Genomic DNA, 22,755 nt, shown 5'->3' with positions numbered 1-22,755 from the left:
GGATTGCCAAAATGGCTAGCTGTATACGTACAACTCATAGGCTGGATGTCAATATCACTCCTCCAGTTGGTTTCTCCATCCTTGTGCCTCAGTGTCTCCACTCCCTCCATGGAAGAAACAAAGAAGGGATCGAGGCATGTTAGTGGAATTAAGCACCACCTGCATCTTGGTTTCCCCTAGCATCTTACCTCCCTCACCTTTTTGTGTATAGAGATATCCTCTATGATGTGGAGTCTCAAGTCACAAGACGGGAGGATGGAGGACTGATAGAACAGGAGGAGAGATATTGAAATTTAGACAAAGGCTTTGTCTCATGTCTGCCATCTTGGTACACTCAAACCATATGCAAATGACTTGTTTTACCTGTCCAGTTCAACCAGGTGATTGTTCGTCTTGGCAATCACCTGGTTGAGTTGGACAGGTAAAACCAGATTATGTGGCGCTGGATTGTAAATTAATGAATCCATCCAAGTTTCCCCATCACTGAGCATGCTGTAATCCTCACACTCCTGGCTTCACCGTTAATAGCTAACACTGACTGCTCATAGTCATACCGCCTCCAGTCATACAGCCTCCATGATCCCAATAGCCCGTCATTAACCCCCTCCCCTAACCAATCAAATCTCCTTTCCATTGTACTGTATACAACTTCCTCCATCTCATGATTCGCCTCATGTCATTTCATCTTATCTTCTAATTATTTGGATCATAATCATTGATGCAGATCTTTTTTTAATGCACTTTGCACTGAGCACTGCAGAATAAATAGGACATTTTTAGATTTCATTAGCAGATCTGTAGCAGTTCTCCTGAGCTCATCTTTCTACGCCATTTGGTGTGAGATGTGTAGTAAGAATTAAGTACATAATGTGAATGTTTTTTTTTTACCACATCAGTGATAATCTGTGTAATATTGCCTATTTTTTTCTCTCTTCGTTCTGTATGGTTGCAGTCGGACCAGGAGGATGAATCGGAGCTCAGACCACAGGTACTTCCTACACAGCACCCGAAACACTCTTCAAACATCCTTTTTTATTCTCCTTTCTTCACTACCTAATGAGACCGCTTTGATGAGCTAAGCGTGTTCTGTGTCAGTTGAAGGTGAATGCTAACTGATTATTGAATTCAAGGCTCCTGACCAAGCGGAAAAATCCTTGTTTTTTAATTTTTTATTTCAGCAGCCCAGTTTCATAAGAAGAATAAAAGGAGAGAATGTATTTATCAGACATAGTAAACTGATGATTGAGGTTGGTATGGCCTGGGAGTGCGGTGTCCAGCCGTTGAAAGGCACAAATGATCGCATCTGTCTTTTGTGTGGTTTTTGGCATGGACATCTGTCCGTGTGGGATGCAGGATATCCTTTTTTCCTGTCCTGTCGAAGTCTGCATGGTGTGTGAATGAAGGCTACCGGTGTACTGTTTGCTCTGGGCATTAAATTGAAAATCCGTTCAGACAAGCTTTTCTAACTGTGATTGCTTAACAGCGCAGAAAAGTAAGAATTGAAATGTATTTTTCACTTTCTCCAGAGAGAACCTTGTGGTTTGTCTCTGGATGCCTGACTTTGATATAAGATTCTCGATGACCTGTTTCTCCTGAACGTGCTCTGAAGACGTATACCTGCCGTCAGAGGCGATAATGTTAATGCAGATTACCTTGCTTTAAGCCATTGATTTTCTGTAAAGGGCATGTAGAATGAACAACCTTTTTCATGCATGTCTGAGTGGGTTCTGTGTGGCCGACCTTAATTCATATTTATGACCAATTTTAACAGATTTGGTGTGATAAGATACAGCTGTCATGATGAGATCAGTTTGCTATGTAAAAAAAAAGAAATGTGCATTTGGAAAGCTTTCTGTGCATCACAGTGTTTGATAATGCGGCTTTGACTTCTAACCAGAGGTGAACAAATGGACTGAGAAAGTAAACACCTCTGCATATATTCCCACTGCCTGTGCAGTCAACACGGGTGATTTCACTAATTAGCTGGTCTGCATGCGGATCAGTTAACTGGCTGGTGCAAATACGAGGCAGGAGGTTTACTTTCTGGACACAGGATGTCTGCCTCTTCGCCTAACCCACAAACAGTGGCTCAAGCTCAGACTGCTGTGGTGCTGAGATACATTTTGTCATGATGACATGACGCATTAGTTAGCCTTAAGCCAAGCCATTTGAAAACATTGAATTGCCTTTTCACAACAACCAGAAGTGAAAACTGTGTAAAAGATTTGAATTTTGTTGCTGTGCATTGGATTACAGCAGTGTTTCCCAACCTTTTTTGTCTCATGTACCTCCCAAGCCTTTTTGTTGTGCCACGAGTACCCTCTAACTTGTGTTTTACATCGCTTTTTCTATTCCAGTGTGACTATGCTCCATGCATTTGTCAAAATGACATTTTTCCAAGTACCCCCTTCAGTGTGCTCGGGTACTCCTAGTGGTACACGTACCCCTGGTTGGGAAACAGTGGATTACAGTATGTGTTTCCTAACATGGCCATGAGTTAGCCCTCAAATGTTGCATTGACTAGGAACTGAAGGTGGTTGGGCATTTGTAAAAAAAAAAAAAAAAAAAGTATTTGCAGTGCACCAAAGTGTATCTGAACACATTTGATTGTTAATCCTAAAAAAAAATCCTTCACCAGGAATTAAAGGTGATGGAAGGGCATTTGTAAAAAATCTTTGTATTTGTTTAAAATCTCATTTGTAAAGCTCTGCATTGCATCACACAATGTTTCCCAACAAAGCCATAACCCTTAACCCTGAAAACACGTGTCCTCAAATCAGGAACTGGATGCAGACGCACCGGAGGCAGTGGTGAAACACTTGACCAACATCAGCGAGCTGAAACGAAGCTTCTTGGAGCAGGGGGCGGACAAGGCCGGCCTGACCGAGTGGGATAAGCGCCTCTCGTCTTCCCCACTACGCTCCCCCAGACTGGACGACGCGCCCATGATCGAGCCTCTCCTTCCAGACGAAGTAAGATATATAACTCTCTGTTTCTGTCTCTCTCTCTCTCTCTCTCTCTCTCTCTCTCTCTGTCTCTCATTCTCTCTCTCGCTCTCTCGCTCGCTCTCTCTCTCGCTCTCTACACGCATGCACATGCACTCACTTCCAGGAGAAGTATGTCAGCACACACACACACACACACACACACACACACACACACACACACACACACACACACACACACACACACACACACACACACACACACACACACACACACACACAGTATACACACAGTATACACACAGTATACACACAGTATACACACAGTATACACACAAACACGTTGTTCCTCTATTCTTATCGACGTGTATGTCAAGGACGACAAATGGTTCTTCACTTCCTCTTGTGATTCACCATTGAGATGTTCCTGCTCGGCAGCCCTCATGCTTTGTTTACTACGGTTGAAGAGGAGGACAAATAAATTCTCCCTCATTTCCTGTTTTTGAGGCATCTGTCTTTTCCGCGTTCCATATTTATCTCATGAGGGTCTGAACAACAAGCGCAGAAGAACATAATGCTCATGCATCCGCCGTTCTGTCATGGCTAAAGACTGATACATTGACTAGCAACACACAAGGCAAGAAAGCATTCATACTAAATAACATACGATACGCCACTCACACAGACGGAGAGCAGGAGCAGGTGGAACGGCAGATAGGCCCGCTGGAGTCTGCCATTGATTATTTCTGCCACACATCTGTAAATAGGATGGCGGCAAGCAACACCACTCACAAGAAAATCATTTTTTTAAACACTTTTCCTCCAACGCTCCAGAGGGGAAATGGGAAATGTGGAAATTGCGGATGGGAACAAACAGTCGCTCTTGCTAAGCCTATCAGAAACCAAGGAATAAATCCCACAGTTGTAAATGGGGAATGTAGAGAGAGAGAGAGAGAGAGAGAGAGAGAGAGAGAGAGAGAGAGAGAGAGAGAGAGAGAGAGAGAGAGAGAGAGAGAGAGAGAGAGAGAGAGAGAGAGAGAGAGAGAGAGAGAGAGAGAGAGAGAGAGAGAGAGAGAGAGAGAGAGAGAGAGAGAGAGAGAGAGAGAGAGAGAGAGAGAGAGAGAGAGAGAGAGAGAGAATTCTGATATAATGTAACAAGCTACAGCTCATATATGTGTAAGTATATGGTATGTATATATATATATATATATATATTAATAGAAAAAAAGTAATTTCACTAGGACCGTAAAATATTTTTCATTTTCCTCATGCATGACAAATAAATCAAAGTCAGATTCTTACTGAAGTTATTCACCAAAAGGGGGGCATTGCAGCTCATTTCAAAAATGCAAAAAAAATTGTTGATGATGAATATTGGAGTGAATAGGACGTGTTTGCTATGGGGCTCTGTGTCGGCTAGGGGGATTGAAATACAACTTCAGAAGTTGCTCATTAGATGAGTTATGAAATGTCTGTCTGTGAAAAAAAATCAAACGGAATATGTGAATTGACGCAGCACACATGGGGCTCGCTGGTCTCAATTGTGTTCGATTCACGCTGAGATCATGTTTTGACGTTTCACTCCCCGTGTCAACCCCCCACCTCCGAAACCCCCCCATTCTGTTCCACAATCACCCACCCACAGACCAAAGAGGGCAGAAAAGAGGACCTCAAAGGACCAGAGGAGGAGGAGGAGGCAGAGGCCGAGGCCGACGGGGCAGCCGAAACGGAGGACGGCCCTCTGGAAACCAACGCTACTGTGGTATGACCTTTTTGATCAGTCGATCAACTCTTCTCCACTCTTGTTCATTTCTCTTAGTCAATGAGGGGCATTAAGAAAACAAGTTTCTTTCACAAAAGTCCCAAGCCGACCATAAAAAATAGCTTAGGAAAATGGTCCCAAAAATGCACAGTGAGTCACTTTGTCTGCATGAGTCTCATTGTCGTGCCATGGGGGGGCTGATTAGGACCGAGAAGGCCTAAGGGGGGATAATCCAGGCTACAGCAGCCCTCATACATTTCCATAAGACACAGTTTTGATGAGAGAGTGCATCCAGCTGCAACGCACTGAGCTGAGATGTGTCGCATCCTTTCATCTCCCTAAAGCGCATACTGTAGTAGAGTATGCAAGAGTGGATGCGGATCCAGTGGCTTTGAGAACGATGTGTCATGTCCATTCCTTCTTTAAAGGTGTATTTTCACACCAGTGTGACGGAATGTTTGGACCGCGAAAGTTCTATAGAATTCTAGAGCGCCATACAATACAATTTGGAATTTTAGAATCTTGCATTGTTGTACAACACATTCTTTTATAGAGTGTTCAAAAACCCACCCTTTTAAAGGTTAACGCCGTACAGTGCTGGCTAATGACAAAGTGTGTTGTTATCTCACATGTAGGATTCTGAAGGGTGGGTAATAGTAAGCAAACTCCCTCCTAAGGTAGCTGAACAGGAAGGTGCCGGTGGCGACTCGGAAATAGCGACGGCCGCTAGCCCCGCAGGAGCGGAGGACGCGGAGTCCGAAGCCTCCGAGAGCCCTCAGCATGAGGTGGCGGGAGTCGGGGCGGCCGCGGGAGTGGGGGGTAGGAGCGAGGAGGCGCGTGAGAAGGCCTACACGCTGGGCAAGTCGTACGACACCACGTCGGGCAAGATCGTCATCATGACCAGCCGCTCCAAAGATGACCTGCAGTCGCCCACCTACCCGCCCCGCAGCATCCCGGACCTGCGCAGCATCCCCGACCAGACTGCCACCGCCGTCAAGATCATCCCTGTGGACACCGAGGACGAGATGTCCGACCCCATGCCCGCCGCCATCACCAAGCCTGCCAAGGGGGCCCCGCCGCCAGTCTCCGCCAAACCCGCTTGGAGACCGCCGCCCCTCGAATCGATTGATGGGTCGGGGAAGTCATCTTCTGAGGCGGATGGCGCAGTCGCGGGCGCGGTGGGTGATGCGGAGAAGACGGAGCTGAGGCTGCTGGGAGATCGGATGTCACCGCTGTTGAGATCGCCGCTGCGCTCGCCGCACATGTCCCCGACACCGGACCTTGCTCGCCGGAGTCCCTATTTAGCCCGAGCTTCCCCCACCTCCAAAGTGGTAGTATTAACTCCAGCACTGAATTATTACCCACAATGCCTCACAAAATGAGTTCCCCTAAGCCACTTCCCCCCCGAGCTGTATCCCCCAGCCTGGCTTTTAAAGCAACAAAATGAGGCACGCTTGCCAAAAAGCTGAAGCCAGTGCTTTTCGTTTTTTTCCCTTCTTTTTTTGCGTTTGAGATTATATGTTGGCGAATGCCACTCGTCGGTATGCCACTTTCTCGTATGGTTTGCTCCATTTGTTTGACCCAAATCCTTCGCTGTGGAATTTGGCGTTCCTCCTGGTTTTCCATTTTAATATGTTGCATCATGGGCACCAGCTTTGACAGGTTTTTTTTTTTGCGTTTGGTTACCTTCAAAACTCACACACACATACACGAGATGGTGAGTTTTTTCACTTCTTTTGTTAATTTTGCTGGTCCCAAGCTGCAAGATGATCAAAAAAGAGAATGCGTCACTTCTGGCTTCTTTGTGTATTTTCTTTCTGTCAGGGAACAAAATGGCCTTTTTTTTGCCTTTTTCTTTTGCTCAATAGAATCAGTCTTTTGCTTGATGTTGAATGACCCGGGACCTATTCATAAGAGAAAAAAACTCTCCTCCTTAAGGTTTTTGCCAAGACTCTGTTGTCGATAGTCTTTTGTTACCTTTGAAAAGTATGCAGCTGGGAAAAAACTAAAAGATATGACGCAATTTTCAGACGGATGCATATCCATTGGGCATTTAGACACCATTGTCTTTCTGTAGCAGAGTGGCAGTTGCCTTGAGAGAGCGTAGAGATGAAGCTTGTCTGTGCCTGAACACCTTGACTTGAAGACGTCTCTTCAAGTAGCGGTGGTTCGGGGGATGTAAAATGCCAGTGGTACATGTGGCTCTTAAAAGCATGGTGGTTGTCGATGTTCATTATGTGTATGCAAAACTCCCATCATCAGATTTTCATTGTCATGAACAGCTGTTGCTTGGGTATTAAAAAAAGGCATTGTACGTCTAAAAAAGAATTTCATCACCAAAACAAACCTGACTCATCTTGTAATCTGCATATTTAGGCCTTTGTTTTGAAAGCTTCATTCAGGAGCATGTAGTGGCAATAGCTTTTTACGCTCACTCACAGATGGCGCATTGTCGCCCCGTATTAAACAGAGGCTCAGGTTTGGACGTGTTCTTTATAATTCTGGGTTGTTTGTTTTCGGAGTTGTGTTGTGTCTGGGATCAGTACAGCATCATCCGTTTTGGATTCTTCGGAGTGAACATCTCTGACGCTCTTATGAATAACCCCTCACGCCTACCCCCACCACCAACCTGCCTCCCCTGCCAACCCCCCCACCCACTGCGCTCCTCTGCCCACACCCAGCTCACTCAACCTGTCTGCTGCTCACACTGTGCCACACCCTTCCTTCCCTTTCTCCTAAATGTTGTTCACAGTGTCTGTCTGTCTTTCTTTCAGTGCTTCAACCTTGCAATGTCTATCTTCCTGCTTGTGTGTCTCTGTCTCTGTGTGTGTGCGTGCATGTGTGCGTACGCGTGTGTGTGTGCGTGTGCGTGTGTGTGTCCATGTCTCTGTCTCTGTATACATGTTTGTCTGATTGTCTGTTCGTCTGCGTGTCCATGTGTGGGTGCGTGTGTCTGTTCGTGTCTTATTGTCCATCTCTCCTGTCTGTCCTGCTCAGCCTAAGCCGACCTTTGAGGAGATGTCTCCGGAGCTGACGGCTCTGTTGCAATCGGCCCGCGAACAGGTCACCACGCGTGGATGGGCCACCACCCCTCCTCCCTCTAGTGAGGCCGACAAGGTGGCCTCTCCTCTCCCTCCATACTCTCCCCTCCGCACTCGCCCTCTGTGCTCCTTCCTGGTCGTGTCTGTTAGCCAGGGCTGGAAATAAAGCTTGACGAAATGTCATTATTTACTAGTTGCTGAGAGATAAATGTATAAACTAGTCAGTTGATAATAAAATATTTTGTGCTCCAACCCTCCTAGCCTAGTCTGTTAGCCAGAGCTGGAAATTGTGGAAAACTCGCCACAGCAAAATGGGAATGTTTACCACCGGTTATTGACAGATAAAGAACATTCACCAGTCATTTCAGAGTAAATCACTGTTATTATCTTTCTTGTTATTGGCTGGAACAGCTTTGTAGTTGCTGTGAATTCCCATCCCTACTCTGGACCAATACTGATCTGCAGGGAGCTACAGTGTTTTCCCGTCTGTCTTCTGTTTTGTTGTAGCATCAATGCTGTCCAACTGTGCTATGGGCTGCTTAAAGGGAATTCCACTCAGTTGAAATAAATTAATGAACAGAGCTTTGAAGTAAGCCTTTGGCTTGAGAACTTGCACAGAATGCAGAATGAAAGACATCGCTTCGTTTGATTGTGATCTTACTGCTCAGCACCAGTGCTCATTGCTTTACTGGTGCGCCATTCACAAATGCACATAGGGGAAGCACTGCTGTCTAGTTTGGTACTTTAGTTCAATAGTAAATAGGCCATTAGAGCATATGCGTGTACTTCAACTACTGTATATCTCTTGTCATCGGCCCCTGTCTAATGCCAGCCATGTTTGTGTTTTTTTTCACCATGTCCATTAAAAAGCTACACATTTATGAACGGGAATAATGTCTGCATGGAGTCAGTGGAATGTCTCTTTGTTCCTTTTTCAGAAGAATCAAGGACATGAAATGAGCTCACGAATTTACTATTTTTGCACCTTCAAGAACATCTAGTAAGGTACATGAGTACCTGCAGTAAGGCTGTGAGTTGGTACCTTCAAAAAGTATGTCGGCACCAGAACACCTACTGTATGTGTAGCTTTCACTCAGTTTCTTTGTTTCTTTACACCTCTAGGTTTGCGTTATATTCTTTACGATGTATTCTTATATTCTATGCAAATGAAACAAATTCTCTCGCATCTTTTGTAGCACAGGAACGGCCAGTAATATTTGTGTAGCTTAAGCTTCGTTTCTATTTTCTTTACCCCTCGTCTTGTCATTCTCATTCTTGTCATTTGATTCTTGTTCTAAGCTGTTCTATGTTCTTTTATTTTGCCGTTAAGCAAATGGAATAAGCGGTCTTGTGTCTTCTGTTTCTGGAGCATTGGAAGGTTGCAGTATATCGGAGCACAGGGGTGTCTGATCTTGCGAGTGTCTCTCTGTTTGCAGCCCCCAGACAGCCCCGAGAAGACTGAGGACGGTGGACAGAGCGAGGACAAAGCCAGCGTTCCGGACCAGTCGTCAGAGCCGGACCAACCTCCCTCCAATCAGGTATACACTTCCTCTATGTTCCGTCATGACGACCAAGAACTCGGCGAGCCGCACGGCCTGTCTCGCGGCGACGACACAGACGAGTCGGAACCCGAGTCCGACAGCGCCACTAGCGATTCAGAAAGCCTGGCCTCGGGCAACTTTGACGGGCCGCTTTCGCCTGCAAACGACAACAACAACATGGACGACGACGATGATGCTGCTCCTGACTTCCCCCCGCCACCCCCTACTCCGGGCCCTGATGACCCCGATGCCTGCCTGGGACCTGCAGGGCCCTCCACCGACAGCGAGTCAGGGGGAGAGAGCTTCTCCATGTCCAGTGACGATGAGCACATCTCTGGGGACCAGTCCCCCAACGTGGCCCCCTCCACCCCCTTCGTCAGACAAGTAGGCCCCAGAGGCCGCACCATAGGGGTCAGTATGGAGGTCCGAAGCTGATCCGCCCCTTTCAGAGGTGGCATATACCCCTCTTCGTAGACAACAACCCTAGTCCAGTCCCAGCCCAGACCCCGCCTCACCCATCAGTCCTTCTGTGGAATCTAACCAAGTTCCCTTTTTCTCAACAAGCATTAGTTCCCTGTATTTGGAACCTTCTGTGAATTTTGTGTGTGTGCAATCTGAGTAGGACCCATTGTAGCTTTGTGTGCTTAAGTGAAGTTTGTTTTGTGTGTTCTTCCAAAATGACATTTACTATGGATCCCTTCTGTGCGTGCGTGCGTGTGTATGTATGAATGTGTTAAGCATAGATGTTAACCGTCTGTAAACGACATAACCTAAATATGAACCTGCCGGTTCATCCTCACAGTGTCCTCTTCTCTCCCCTCACTGCTCTTTGTCTGTGCATTCCTTCTCTACCCTAGACTGTACAAAAAAGAAAATAACTTGCCACAAAAAACAAGTCATAAAAACATCTCTGAGAATCCTCCTCTATTGCCTGAAGTATATTAAATAGAATATCAAGGCTCAAAAATTCATTAGATTGGGGAAAGTCTCTCGTCTGCAAAACTCTGCGAATCTCGGTGCCGAGTCTTACAGATCAAAGCATCAGTTTTGTCCTCATCTGGCACTTGGTCACGTCTGCACCGTGAAATATATTACCTGACTGGAGATAACCTGAAATTTAACATTAATTACTTTCTTTGGTGCCTCTTGGTTATCACATTTTCTCTGCACACTGTTTATTATCATGTTTAGATCCGTATGTTCCTGGCTTGGTTGAGTTCTGGAGAGTGTGTTTGAGATGTGGTAGGCTACTCATTTCAAAGGGCTGTGTTGAGGCTCAAGTAGCCAAATAAGTGCCCTCAAAGTGAAGTGAAGTTGGGGGGAATAGGTTCATTTACATTTTTTACGGCAGAGGAATTGTGAAGTGATATTGCAGATCATTTGTATGCAAATGAGTGCATAAATTGGCATAAGCACACACAAATTAACCTCCTGGGTGTCTAAACAGAATGACTGTGGCTCTGCCGTGTCCCCCTTCTTGCAACCGGCGAGGTGTAACCAGCAGAGTTCTTTTCCTCCACATCATCTCCTGCCGCTGTTCTTGTGATTGTAAACATGACCTTTTTGTCCTGACATGCTCCTTGTAGTTCTCTGTCTGTAAATGTGAAAACCTATTGTGTGTTTTGTTTTGTGTGTAAATGTGTTTCTGTGTTGTGTTCGTATCTCTCTATGGTCCGCTAATGTAGTCGTTTTCTGTGATTGGTTTGTTGGCCCGCTAAACCAGCCCTTCGAAATTGAAGTGTTGTATGAATGGGCTGATTTGGCAAGCCACTGTTGTGTGACAGCCAGTTGAAACAAAATAACAAAATGTGGGTTGAAATCAGTCAGAAGAGTTTTGTTTCAACTGGACTTATTTTTGGAGCTCCATACAGACCATTTCCCTACAATTTAACTCTTTTGACTAAGATGACCTGGATGACTGAAAATCTTCAGAGACGTGTTGAAATCCGCAGTAAAGATGATGAAATGGCACTCTAACTCAAATGTCCTCCTTCCGTTTCTCATCGTTATCGTCGTCTGTCTCCTCAGCTCTCCTCCTCGGTGCCCCAGACAGACGCCCCGACCTTCACCCCCACCATGGAGACGGAGAACTTCCTCGCCACCCAGGAAGTCCCCGTAATACACACGGAGATGAAGACCATCACATATGAGTCGCAGGTGAGGAGCGCACTGTCCTCATGGCCCCCATACGCCAAATGTAGACCATGTCCAACTTTCTGTATGCAAGTAGTTCTATCCATTCTATCTGCATTTCTTTTATGTGGGCTGTGCTTTTTCGAGTTCTTTGTTGATCTGCTCTATCCATAATCATAAGCTTCCCAATGTCATGCCAAATCAATGGCTTAGGGCATGTAAAACACAGATCTGTATCCTTCTCATATGGAGGGAATGAATGGGCCTTTACTCGCCAAACAGATACACTGCTGTGACTGTTGGCTGAACCAGTGAACTCCCTCTGAACTCTTATGGCTGTGGGACAGGCTGCCTAGCAGAAATATTTAGTCAAGTCCTGTTCCTCTACTGTAGTTACATATCTTGGTTATTGCGGAGAATTTTCATCTGATGCAACATAGCCTATCTTTCATAGAACGGTCTGTTTTGGGATTCTGTATTAAGTGTGTTTGTTGGATTGTCTGCAAAACTGCAGTAAACATTCAAATCACTCCAAGGCACTGTTCTACAATAAGCAAATGTACGGGCTATTCATCAAAGCAACATGAAGTGGTTTGAGAGACAATTTCGCTTCTAAGTTAAGTGGCCAAAAAAGGAATACTAAATAGTGTTGCTTTAATCTTAGAAATCCTCTTGGCCATTATTATTACTTTCTTTATTGTTTGATGCCGTCCAAAAAATGTTGTTTGTTATTTTAGCCTGTGCAGTTATCCCTGTTGTCTAGTTTATCTTGCCTTTGACCATGGTGTGTGTGTGTGTGTGTGTATGTGTGTATGTGTGTGTGTGTCTATGTGCGCATGTGTGTCGTTTTCTTCCTCAGGGTGAGCCAGAGAGCGAGGTCGATCCGGGAGTGCTATTGAGTGCCCAGACCATCACATCAGAAACAACCAGCACCACCACCACCACACACATTACCAAGGTAACTGACTCTGAACCAGTCACTACTGTTCAATTGAGTTTGAGTTCAACTTTCATTTCATTAGAATAGAGTAGAGTAGAATAGAATAGCGTTCTCATGCACATGCGCAACTCCTTAAAAGTGTGCACACATACAGTAAATATTGTTCTACAAAAAAGACTGTACAACTACACATGAACAATGGTTGGGTATGGAACTGCGGTTCTATGAGTTTTGGACCTTCAGGCCTGGCCAGTCACTCGGAAAACCAACAGGTCACTTCAGGGGTGAGCGTGCCTTTAATTCCGGAGCAGGCATGCCTGTCACCTCTGTCACAGGTGATTTTTGTTGGTATTAACCTGCATAGGAGCATGTGATGAACATTTCAGTGCTGAAAGTTAACAAAATCAAACTGCTTTACAATTGCTATTCATATTGTAGTAAGTGGTCGTTGCAGCAGTAGGCCTACAGTTGTGCATCTTCATTGTGTGTTGATATGATGTTCATGTCCTCTATTCACAGACTGTGAAGGGCGGCATCTCGGAAACAAGGATTGAGAAGAGGATCGTGATCTCGGGGGATGCAGACATCGACCACGACGAGGTGAGACAGACTATCAGCCTTTTGCTGCACACACACCTTGTCTGTCTGTCTGTCTGTCTGTCTGTCTGTCTCTCTCTCTCTCTCTCTCTCTCTCTCTCTCTCTCTCTCTCTCTCTCTCTCTGTCTGTCTGTCTGTCTGTCTGTTCCCTGCCCTACTTCCTGAGTTTACCGTTCATGTGTGTCCCAGCATGCTCCCTCCCTGTCTTACTGCTTAGCCTCAGTAACTTCAACGGTGTGTGGCCGTGTCGGGAAATGTTCACTCGTGCTCCAAGTAATTCAATGCATAGGGTGGGTTATTTTCCTCCCTACATAGTGCACCTATTTTATGAGTGTGAACATTTTGGATGTTGCCCATGTGTGTAAAACATGTCAAATGACGCTGCTTTGAGGTTAATTTGAGCTGTGTCCACCATTTTGCTTCGATCTCCTCATACTATTATTATTAATATTATGCTCCCCTTGAGCTAGGCCCTGGCTCAGGCCATCAAAGAGGCCAAAGAGCAGCATCCTGACATGTCAGTGACCAAGGTAGTGGTCCATAAAGAGACCGAGATCACGCCCGAGGAAGGGGAAGAGTGACCCCCGCAAGGTAAGAGGGCGCCGGAGGTGCTGGCGTGAGGAAGCGCCGCGCTAACATTTTAGCTATAAGCTCCCGCCGCCGGCTGCCTCTTTGAACTTCCTCCTTGCCTCGCAAGACCGCCACACTGCACCGCCACACCACGCTCGCCATGTCGGCCGACCTCTTAATCTGGATATGCTTTGGGCCTCCTCCCCCCTCCCTCCTTCCTCCTTCCTCGCCTCCCCTCTGCCTCCCTCTCCCCTTGCGCATCTCTCTTCTATCTGACATTACCTGCTTCAAGTCTAGTGCTGGGTCTCATGCCTTAGGGGACTTTGCCTCCATGGGATGGCATCTGACTGCATTTCAAGTCTTGAGGCTAACTTTTTTCTATTTTGGTTGTCATGATTTTGTTTATTTGCAGCTTCATCCTTCACTGACAATAAGCAATAACAGAGGCCCATTTGTCTCCTCGTAATTTCAGTTATTTTAGTTTTTCACATACACCTTACGTATAGATGCCTTTGGGTGCCTTCTTCAGTGTGCACACATGGAAACGTGTCTGTGCATTGAAAGGCACTATATGAAAGGAGCAGACTCTTTTTTTCTTTAAAAAAAATGAGTATTCGGGCTAACACTCTCTCATTTTGAGTGAGAGTGGAGTGAAAAATGCTCCCAGCTGAAAGGATTCCTGTATGTTGCTTGCTGTTCTGATGCCAGCTAACCCTCAAGTAACAACATTAGGCTGCTTGGTCTTCTTGCTGAATGAATACAGTGCACTCTACTGGTCATTTTTAGTTCTTCATCTTCAGCATACCAATGTAGAGCTCTAGACATTATCTTCACATACTAATTTAGATGCTTCAAATACACCAATACTAACCAATAAATACATGGCTTTCAGCAACATACACTTGAAATATTACTTATTGTCAAATACATGTATTTGGCTTGAGCCTGTGCTACATGGCTGGCTGCTTAGTTTTTCAATAGTCTTTGACTATTGCTGCATGTGGCATTTTTTATTATTATTATTGTTATTATTATTATTATTATTATTATTATCATCATTATTATTATTATTATTACTACTACTACTACTTTGTTTATCAGGCATTATGTATTCATAAAAAGTATGTATGCCGTCCTAATCATTTTTGTTTTTTTTATTTCAATACTTTTCAGATTTGCCACGAAACATTAGTATTAGATTAGCGTATCATGCTTTTTGAGCTGTGAACAGCCACTCTTGTTTAGGGCATTGTGTGCAGTTTTTGCTAAACTTTATGTCTCATGAAAAGCTTTTTGGCAGCCTAATGAATGAATTAATGATAAGTGTGTCACATTTGTCATCCTGGGATTTGGTTTGAGTTTGAGTTTGATTTCATTTATTTTGATTTATTACCAATCATTACCAATTTATTACCAAACTCATGGACTTGCATTTGTGGTGTCTTTTTTTCCAGGATTAACACCTCATGCTGCGGATCTTGTGTTTCACACTGTGCGAAGGAAAAGGAGGGCGCTTGGGGAGAAACGAACCGTCGATCACACTAACAGCATCAATAACAGGGCGGATACTACTTCATAACAGAGTGGATCTACTCCATCTACGTTCTCCAGGAGTAGGCTTCCACTAGCCCACCACCATCACCACCACCACCACCTCCAACCCAGGCTTACAGACACACACAGCAGTCCAGTTCACTCTTGGGTCATGTACTCTGCATGAAAAGGGAACAATTCAGCATTTTTTTGTAAAGAGAAAAAAATAGTGAGTCCAATGATGCATTTTAGCAGAAATCAAAATCTGTGTACATTTTACCTGCACACTCTCAGTCTAAAGGGACAAGAATGTATGTTAGAGGTGTTTTCAAAGTATTACTGATATGAATAAACTACAATTTTATTTATTAAAGCAAAAGCTCACTCCACAAAGTGATACAACTAGGCTGTACCTATATGAGCGCACAATATTTAATCATGCAATAGATGTGCCACGTTCATCTTGCTCAGCTCCGCTGTTCCTCATCCATAGCCACAATTATTTTTCAGTTTTTTGTTTCTCGTTATCTCGCTGAATGTTAGAAGCAAAGAGGTTGAAAAAAGGGGATTAAAAATGTATAGAACCGCTTTTTTCCCCGTAGGCCATTCAGCTTTAGGACATGTTATTTTGTTTTTACTTGAATTTGTTTTTTTTGTCATTTGTTATTTTGGTTCTTTGCCATTTTTCTCCTCTTGAAAATGCGAAGAGGCAAAGATGAGGCGTCTTCAGACTTTTCCTCTCTTGGTGCAAGCGTCCTTGACAGCTGATGGCTGCTGTGTTGTATTGCTGCAAAGAAAAAGAGAAAGAGTGTGTTTGCGTGCGTGTGTGTGTACGCGTGCGTGCGTGCGTGTTCGTGTGTTTGTGTGTGTGTGTGTGTGTTTGTGTGTGCGTGCGTGCTTTGAGATGGTCTGCTATTTGCCCCTGTGTGCCCCCTCCAAACAACCCATCCTAGAGTTGCTCCTGACTGTGATGGCACAAAAAGCCTTAAAACTGTACAGAGTGAATAGAGAACCCCCCCCTCTCTTGCCCAAGATGGCTCCAACCATGTGTGGGTGTGTGTGTGCGTGCTCTGTGTGTCTATGTGTGTTTGTGGTCCTCATTTCTTTTCTTTTTTTTAAACTGCTTCATGTGTTGGTCATTCTGAAACCTTCTGTGTCAGCTGAAAACCATCCATGTTGAATGAGTTTCCCACAAAAAGCTCAAATAAAACCGTAAATTCACTTTTGGACGTTTGTGTATGCTTTCTTGAGTCAGATTGTTACGGATGCTTGAAAAAGACATGGGGAACTAAAGATATCATGTGTTTTCCTTTAAGGTTAAAGTCACTACAGACATGAGATGCCGGACACACACACACACACACACACACACACACACACACACACACACACACACACACACACACACACACACAGAGACACACACAGAGACACAGAGACACACACACAGACACACACACACAGACACGCGCACACACACAGAGAAAGAGTTATGATTTCACCTCACTAAATTGAAGGGCCTGCTGGGAAAATGAACATGTGATCAAAGCATGCAGGTCATAAGTTTTGACTAACCACTGCTGGCTTTGTAACCTCACCAGCATCCCAGATGGCTGTGGTTTCTACTTTTCAAGTTAGGTAAAATAAGAAAGATTTATAGGGAATAACATGAGTTGTGTGAATACAGCATAATTTAGAAAATTGTAGTGCAACTTGCCACTCTAAGGTCAGTGTTATAAATTAAATGTGAGAGGACTATTATATGTTGTATGCCTGAGATGAGAGCCGTGTGTGTGTGTGTGTGTGTGTGTGTGTGTGTGTGTGTGTGTGTGTATATATGTGTGCGCGTGCGCGCGTGTGTGCGCGCGTGCGAGAGAGAGAATGTGAATGGGGTGGGGGCAACTGTATCATAAAATGTAAAACTTTCCATTGCATCTCCAGTAAAACAGGTTTGTCTTTTGAATTCCAGTCTGTTCTTTTCAATATCAGTTTAGTCACTCATGACTGTGTCCAAAATCCACAGTTTTCTGCCCAGAACCTGACATGCAAATATTGTGATGTAGTGCCCAACATAGAGCAGAGATCGTGCAACTCACTGGTCTAAATGTATGGAATGCCAATTATGTCTAATTAACATTCACAGCTTTGATGTTGCCAGTATGAAACCCTAGAAGAAAAGGGAGGAGAAGCAAAACGAGCTAAGAAATTATTTTTTTCCCCATGAATGAGGTTGCAATGCACGGTGTTATAACATTTCAAGGGTCCCCGGGCTATGTAATTATTTCAACACTGTCTGTTGAATTTGTGTAGGCTTTTTTCTTCTGTAGATTCAACCTATGGGTAACTCTTATTTAAAAGACTATGGCCCAGGCCGCCAAGTGTGGTAGTGGAATAACATGGGAAACCTTGTATAACAACCAGATCAACAATAGTGATGGGCAATAATGACACCATGTGATTAAAAGCACGCACCATTTCCCAATATAGGAACCCACGCGCATCTTTATGGTGAAAGAAAATGGCTGTCAAATTGTATTTGTCTCATAAATAGGTTTAAAGGCATTAACAGGCGGTGTTTTGAATATTGCAGCCAAATATGCGCATCATCTAAAAGTTTAATAATAAAAGCTGATCTGTGTTTGCGTTCTCGCTCCCGCTCGTGACAGTGGCTTTCGCGCCCCCAATGTGCGCCCGTTTGCCTCAGGGTTCGCGCTCCAGAGATTTCTACTCTGTGATTTGCGTAAGAATGGCAGCCTTCGTCAGGCCACAGTGCTTTGTGTAGGCATGTGCGCATTTTGCGTAGCAACATCCATTTGCTACATACGTACGTACGCGCTTAGTCACTCGCTCTCTGCAGTTCCGTGCTGGCGCAGCGCGTCCTTCCGTCTGTGCTCGTCCTCAAGCTAACAAACACAAAGTATATTATTCTTTTCTGGCTGTGTGACAGTCAACGGAGACTTACCCAGTGGAACAAAATAGCACAAAATAGGTAAGAGATACAATTTTGGACAATTGCAACATCTCCTGAATTATTGCATAATGTTTGGCCAAGATGCCTGCGCGCTCACGGCCGTGGTGAAAGCTCGAGTTCGTCATTTCAGGAGTGTTCATGGCTGCTCGGGCATTTTCCAAGCGGTGACGGGCGCTCCCTCGGCGCGCCTGTCGTCAATCGGAAACATCCACTTCTCCCAGCATGGAGAAAGACTGTGCAGCGAAAATGTAATTCTCGGTTTACATTTATTGATTCATGCACCAAAATGTCTTAGAATGATGGCATAGAGAAAGACGAAAGGCAACAGAGATGGCGGATTTCCGTGTTTGTTGACGCTAACAATGCAGATACTGGGGAAGCTAGTTGTTGCTAGCTAGCAGCTACCATTCAAGCGCGAGTAATCCACAGTGGTAAACGAAATCTCGCTGTAAGATCTCTAGAGCTCCAACCGTTTAGCACATGAGCTAGTATCGTGGGCCTTGAAATGCATTTTGAATTATTCATAGAAATGTCCATCGCGTGTGCATGTGTTTCTAGTTTACATGAAACAGTTAAACTAGGTCAGGCTAGCTGTAAGTGGGAAATGGTGGTAATCAAGCTCCCATCTGTCCAGCTAGCAAGCTAAGTCGATTATGGGGTTTGCTACTTGGATGCGAATGCTAGTTTTCTCGCCGAGTACAGCAGACTTCTCCATGAAACGACAGAAATATTTCAATAAGACCGAGCAGATTACAGATGCACATGAGCAGTTATTGCGCTCTCTACTCTGCAAAGTCAATTTGAGTGCCACTCATTGCATAATGATCTCCGTCGCGAGCATACTGTTTTGCTAACTCGCATAGCTAGCCATGTTCAGTCAATATGGCTCCCTGCAAGCAAGAAATCAAAAACACCACCACAAATACGTATTACTGACTGTTGTTTTGTCCACATGAGTTGTGACTTTATTAAATAGTTATAACCTATGTGCTGATATTGAACACCATTGGAGGACGTATCAATTGAAATGTCATACTCTTGGATATTGGTTGGACAAGTAGGCTACTGTGAAAAACGAGTAGGCCTACAGTTGTTTCATGCATCATTGACCTGGAATTTAGTGTCATGTCTTAAAACAGTGAATTCTGCATGTGTTGTGCTATATTGAGTGTTACTGCCTTTGTAACAGAATTGCTCTTCCTAATGTTTTTTTTCTTCTTTTTTTCTTGCAGGGATCCTCCTCACCATGTCGGAAACTGTGAAGTATGTAGACGATGAGCACAAGACCATTTTTCTAAAGATACTGAATGAGCAGAGATTAGAAGGAGAGCACTGTGACATTGCAGTGGTAGTTGAAGATGTTAAATTCAGGGCACACCGCTGTGTTTTAGCAGCCTGCAGCAATTACTTTAAAAAGCTGTTCAAGAAGCATGAAGTAGACAACTCCTCTGTCATAGAAATTGACTTTATCCGCTCTGACATTTTCGAGGAGGTGCTGAATTATATGTACACTGCAAAGATATCCGTGAAAAAGAAAGATGTTAACTTGATGATGTCATCGGGGCAAATACTGGGAATACGTTTTTTGGATAAGCTGTGTTCGCAAAAGCGGGACTTGTCCGCAGAGGAGAAACTAGACCAAAGAAATGCCAAGTACCCCTATGACATTGTCAAAATCGGAATACCCACTGACGATTCTCACCTGCCAACAGACACTGACGTGCAGGTGCTAGGCGACCACGACGACGGCTCGCACGACATCGGCGACGACGGACACTCCCACAATCACGACCTGGACAAGTCACCCACCAGCGCCCTCCGCGTGCAGGAGGCCATCCTGAAGGAGCTCGCCCAGGAGGAGGTCCACAAGGTCGCCTGCTACGACCACGACGTGGAGGCCATGGACGGCGAGCCCAAGGACCTGGCGGGCCACGCCGCCCAGAGCCTGGGCTTCCCCGACAGCATGGGGGAGGTGAAGGACGAGCAGGGTCCCGGCTGGACCACGGCCGCCGCCGACATGAAGTTTGAGTATCTGCTGTACGGCCACCGCGACCACCTGGCCTGCCCGGTGTGCGGCAAGACCTTCATGGACGAGAACCGGCTGCGCAAGCACGAGAAGCTGCACTCGGCCGACCGGCCCTTCATCTGCGACATCTGCACCAAGGCCTTCACCACGCAGGCGCACCTCAAGGAGCACTTGAAGATCCACACGGGCTTCAAGCCCTACCGGTGCGAGGTCTGCGGCAAGTCCTTCATCCGCGCGCCCGACCTCAAGAAGCACGAGCGCGTGCACAGCAACGAGCGGCCCTTCGGCTGCCAGATGTGCGAGAAGGCCTTCAAGCACAAGTCGCACCTGAAGGACCACGAGCGGAGGCACCGGGGCGAGAAGCCCTTCGTGTGCGGCTCGTGCACCAAGGCCTTCGCCAAGGCCTCGGACCTCAAGAGGCACGAGAACAACATGCACAGCGAGCGCAAGCAGAACAACATGCCCAACTCGCTGCAGAGCGAGACGGAACAGCTGCAGGCCGCTGCCATGGCTGCGGAGGCGGAGCAGCAGCTAGAGTCCATTGCCTGCTCATAGCATACGGCATGCTCCCCCAAACACCCTCACCCTCAGCATCATCAGCCCCTGGTCTGGGCGCCACACGTCGAGTCTAACAATCAAGCTTTTTCTACTACGTCTTATTTTTTTGGAGGGCATTGGGGGGGTGTAGGCATGTAGTGTCATGACACTTCTATTGTTTTGACAATATTAGTTATTTTTTGTTTTTTTTAGATGTCATGAAATTTCAGAACTAACACAAAATGTTATACTTTATTTGATTGTGGTGATAATTCTATGGCAAGAGTATAGGTTTATCGACATAATGTTTAATTGTTGAGATTTTTCTTTAAAGACAATGTATATTGTGTAACATGAATAGATTTTTTGACTGCACAGATGATATTAAAAAACTTTTTGGTGTACATATATGATGGCAGCCCAATGGACAATACTGCTCTGCCTTATCCCACTTGTCAAATAAAACCTGCTGTTCTACAATGCCAGTTTCATGCCATAATTGATATTACATGATTTATAAAGTAAAAAATATGAAATGATATGCTGATGAACAAGGTTTTGATGGAAAGTATTCCATCAAGCTGTACAAACCTCTAAAGAATTATGTATAATGCCAGCTGAAGATATTTTGCTGTAATAAATGTATTGCCTTTTGGGTAACCTATACATTTGGTCTGTTGTCAATATTATTTATATGCCTAATGTTTTATGTACTAGTGAAACGTGGAATATCACTCGTTTTATTGTCTCGAGTTAAAATGTTACTTTTTTGGATAACAACTTCAATAGTGTGAGGTTGAAAATTGGGGGTGGGATGCACAGAACCATGCTCTGCTTGTCTGACAAGTTGCGTTGTAGATATTTTGTCATGGTTTGCTAGTACCTCTCTTTACTAGAAACAGAGAGACTGGATAAGATAATACTCCTAGAATCTCTGCTAGAACTTTATGGGGCCAAGTCTATGAGGGCTTCATCAACTAGAGCTCTAAGATGTGTTTCTAGCCTATCAACAACAGCCCAGAGTTAATCAAGTTGGTCATGCGCACTTGGGCGCGCGTGGCACTTAACTTCAGGTGCAAAGGAATTCACTTAAAACGTTTGAAGAGCACGGCGTTTACAAAGTTTGTGAACGACTGTAGAGGTAAGTTCATTATTGTTTTTGAGCAAAACATTTCTTGAAAGATTAATTAGTGTGCTGCGTGTGTATCCCCTGCTCATGGTGGATAACATGCAAACATTTGTGTTTGGCAACTTGGTGTGACTGATGGCAGACTGCATGCTTGCTTACCATTTTACAAACGATACGCGGTCACTGCTTAACCCTAGCGTTTTAATTAAAACCGCAGTCACCGGCTTTCTTGTTGAAATACATACCGTAGTAATGCTGCCTTTTCAGTGAGGTATCTACAGTATCATATGACATGAAAGAGGAGAGCGGTGGAGACGGACTGAAGAGGGTAGCCTCGGATGCAGAAGGGGATGGTGACAGGTGCACCTCTTTTACCTTGCCCACATCATAGTAGATAGTACATTTTCAAAAAGCAGCGTGTTAAATTGATGAGTACGCTTTTTCATTAGGAAAAAATCAAAGAAGTCACACTCAAATGGGGCAAGCAATTTCAATGGCAGATCATCCAGTGATACCAAATCTGTAAGTATGGCTGTGCTGTGAATCAAGCTGTAACACAGTTGTACCATGTATTTAACCTGTTTAGTACTGAACAGGGCTATTTTACTGTGAAGATGCATTTCAATCAGGGCAGGTATTTAACTAGGCCTACTGCCTGAATAAATTACTAACAAAGTGACTTGATTTACAGTCATCCAAAAGTAATGAAAAAGAGGATCGGAAGAAAAATGAGAAGGAGTCAACAATCAAGAGGTGAAAATGCCTATTCATATTCACTTGTAACAAATTGTGTGTTTGTTGTAAATAGGCCTGAAGTACTGACATGGTTTTACTTTAATGAATGAACTAATTAAGCCTTTTTTTCCACCAGTGAGCCAGAGGACCTGTTCAGCAAAAGCTTATCTTATGAGCCTGTCAAGAAAGTGAGAAAGGTGACCTCTGACCCCTCTCATTTCACCATACAGTGGGTGCATCCCAATATGTGGACTCCCGTCCTCCACTTGTGCTTGTGGCCTTGCGTTCTGCTGAC

General features: G+C 44.8%; 3 protein-coding genes across 6 annotated transcripts in view; all 3 read left to right on the top strand.

Annotated features, from left to right (window-relative positions):
* The window catches only part of epb41l3a (erythrocyte membrane protein band 4.1-like 3a), a 95,116-nt gene extending 78,825 nt beyond the window's left edge, over window positions 1–16,291 (top strand). The window contains exons 14-24 of the mRNA XM_063206746.1: window positions 953–988; window positions 2,781–2,972; window positions 4,591–4,707; window positions 5,343–6,038; window positions 7,705–7,824; window positions 9,185–9,286; window positions 11,318–11,446; window positions 12,282–12,380; window positions 12,882–12,962; window positions 13,430–13,550; window positions 14,984–16,291. Of these exons, the coding sequence (XP_063062816.1) occupies window positions 953–988; window positions 2,781–2,972; window positions 4,591–4,707; window positions 5,343–6,038; window positions 7,705–7,824; window positions 9,185–9,286; window positions 11,318–11,446; window positions 12,282–12,380; window positions 12,882–12,962; window positions 13,430–13,540 (1,683 nt within the window). The 3' untranslated portion in view covers window positions 13,541–13,550; window positions 14,984–16,291. The remainder of the gene's footprint in view (window positions 1–952; window positions 989–2,780; window positions 2,973–4,590; window positions 4,708–5,342; window positions 6,039–7,704; window positions 7,825–9,184; window positions 9,287–11,317; window positions 11,447–12,281; window positions 12,381–12,881; window positions 12,963–13,429; window positions 13,551–14,983) is intronic.
* Window positions 16,292–17,896: 1,605 nt separating this feature from the next.
* zbtb14 (zinc finger and BTB domain containing 14) lies at window positions 17,897–21,262 on the top strand. 2 transcript variants are annotated; one of them, XM_063206744.1, is made up of 2 exons: window positions 17,897–18,051; window positions 19,266–21,262. In XM_063206744.1, the coding sequence occupies exon 2, from the start codon at window positions 19,280–19,282 to the stop codon at window positions 20,612–20,614; it is 1,335 nt and encodes a 444-aa protein (XP_063062814.1). In that variant the 5' UTR covers window positions 17,897–18,051; window positions 19,266–19,279; the 3' UTR covers window positions 20,615–21,262. The 2 variants fall into 2 exon arrangements, with proteins under 2 accessions (XP_063062814.1, XP_063062815.1); XM_063206745.1 differs by lacking the exon at window positions 17,897–18,051 and adding an exon at window positions 18,091–18,281.
* A 348-nt stretch (window positions 21,263–21,610) lies between these two features.
* Window positions 21,611–22,755, top strand: part of top1mt (DNA topoisomerase I mitochondrial) — a 33,110-nt gene continuing 31,965 nt past the window's right edge. For all 3 annotated transcript variants that reach the window (XM_063206741.1, XM_063206740.1, XM_063206742.1), the window contains exons 1-5: window positions 21,611–21,737; window positions 21,993–22,085; window positions 22,175–22,247; window positions 22,417–22,478; window positions 22,597–22,657. In XM_063206741.1, coding sequence (XP_063062811.1) covers window positions 22,018–22,085; window positions 22,175–22,247; window positions 22,417–22,478; window positions 22,597–22,657 — 264 coding nt within the window. In that variant the 5' untranslated portion in view covers window positions 21,611–21,737; window positions 21,993–22,017. The remainder of the gene's footprint in view (window positions 21,738–21,992; window positions 22,086–22,174; window positions 22,248–22,416; window positions 22,479–22,596; window positions 22,658–22,755) is intronic.

Source organism: Engraulis encrasicolus, chromosome 9 (genome assembly GCF_034702125.1).
Source record: "Engraulis encrasicolus isolate BLACKSEA-1 chromosome 9, IST_EnEncr_1.0, whole genome shotgun sequence".
Classification (NCBI taxonomy): Eukaryota; Metazoa; Chordata; class Actinopteri; order Clupeiformes; family Engraulidae; genus Engraulis; species Engraulis encrasicolus.
Note: the sequence above shows the minus strand (reverse complement) of the source record. Positions and strands in the feature narration are given on the sequence as shown.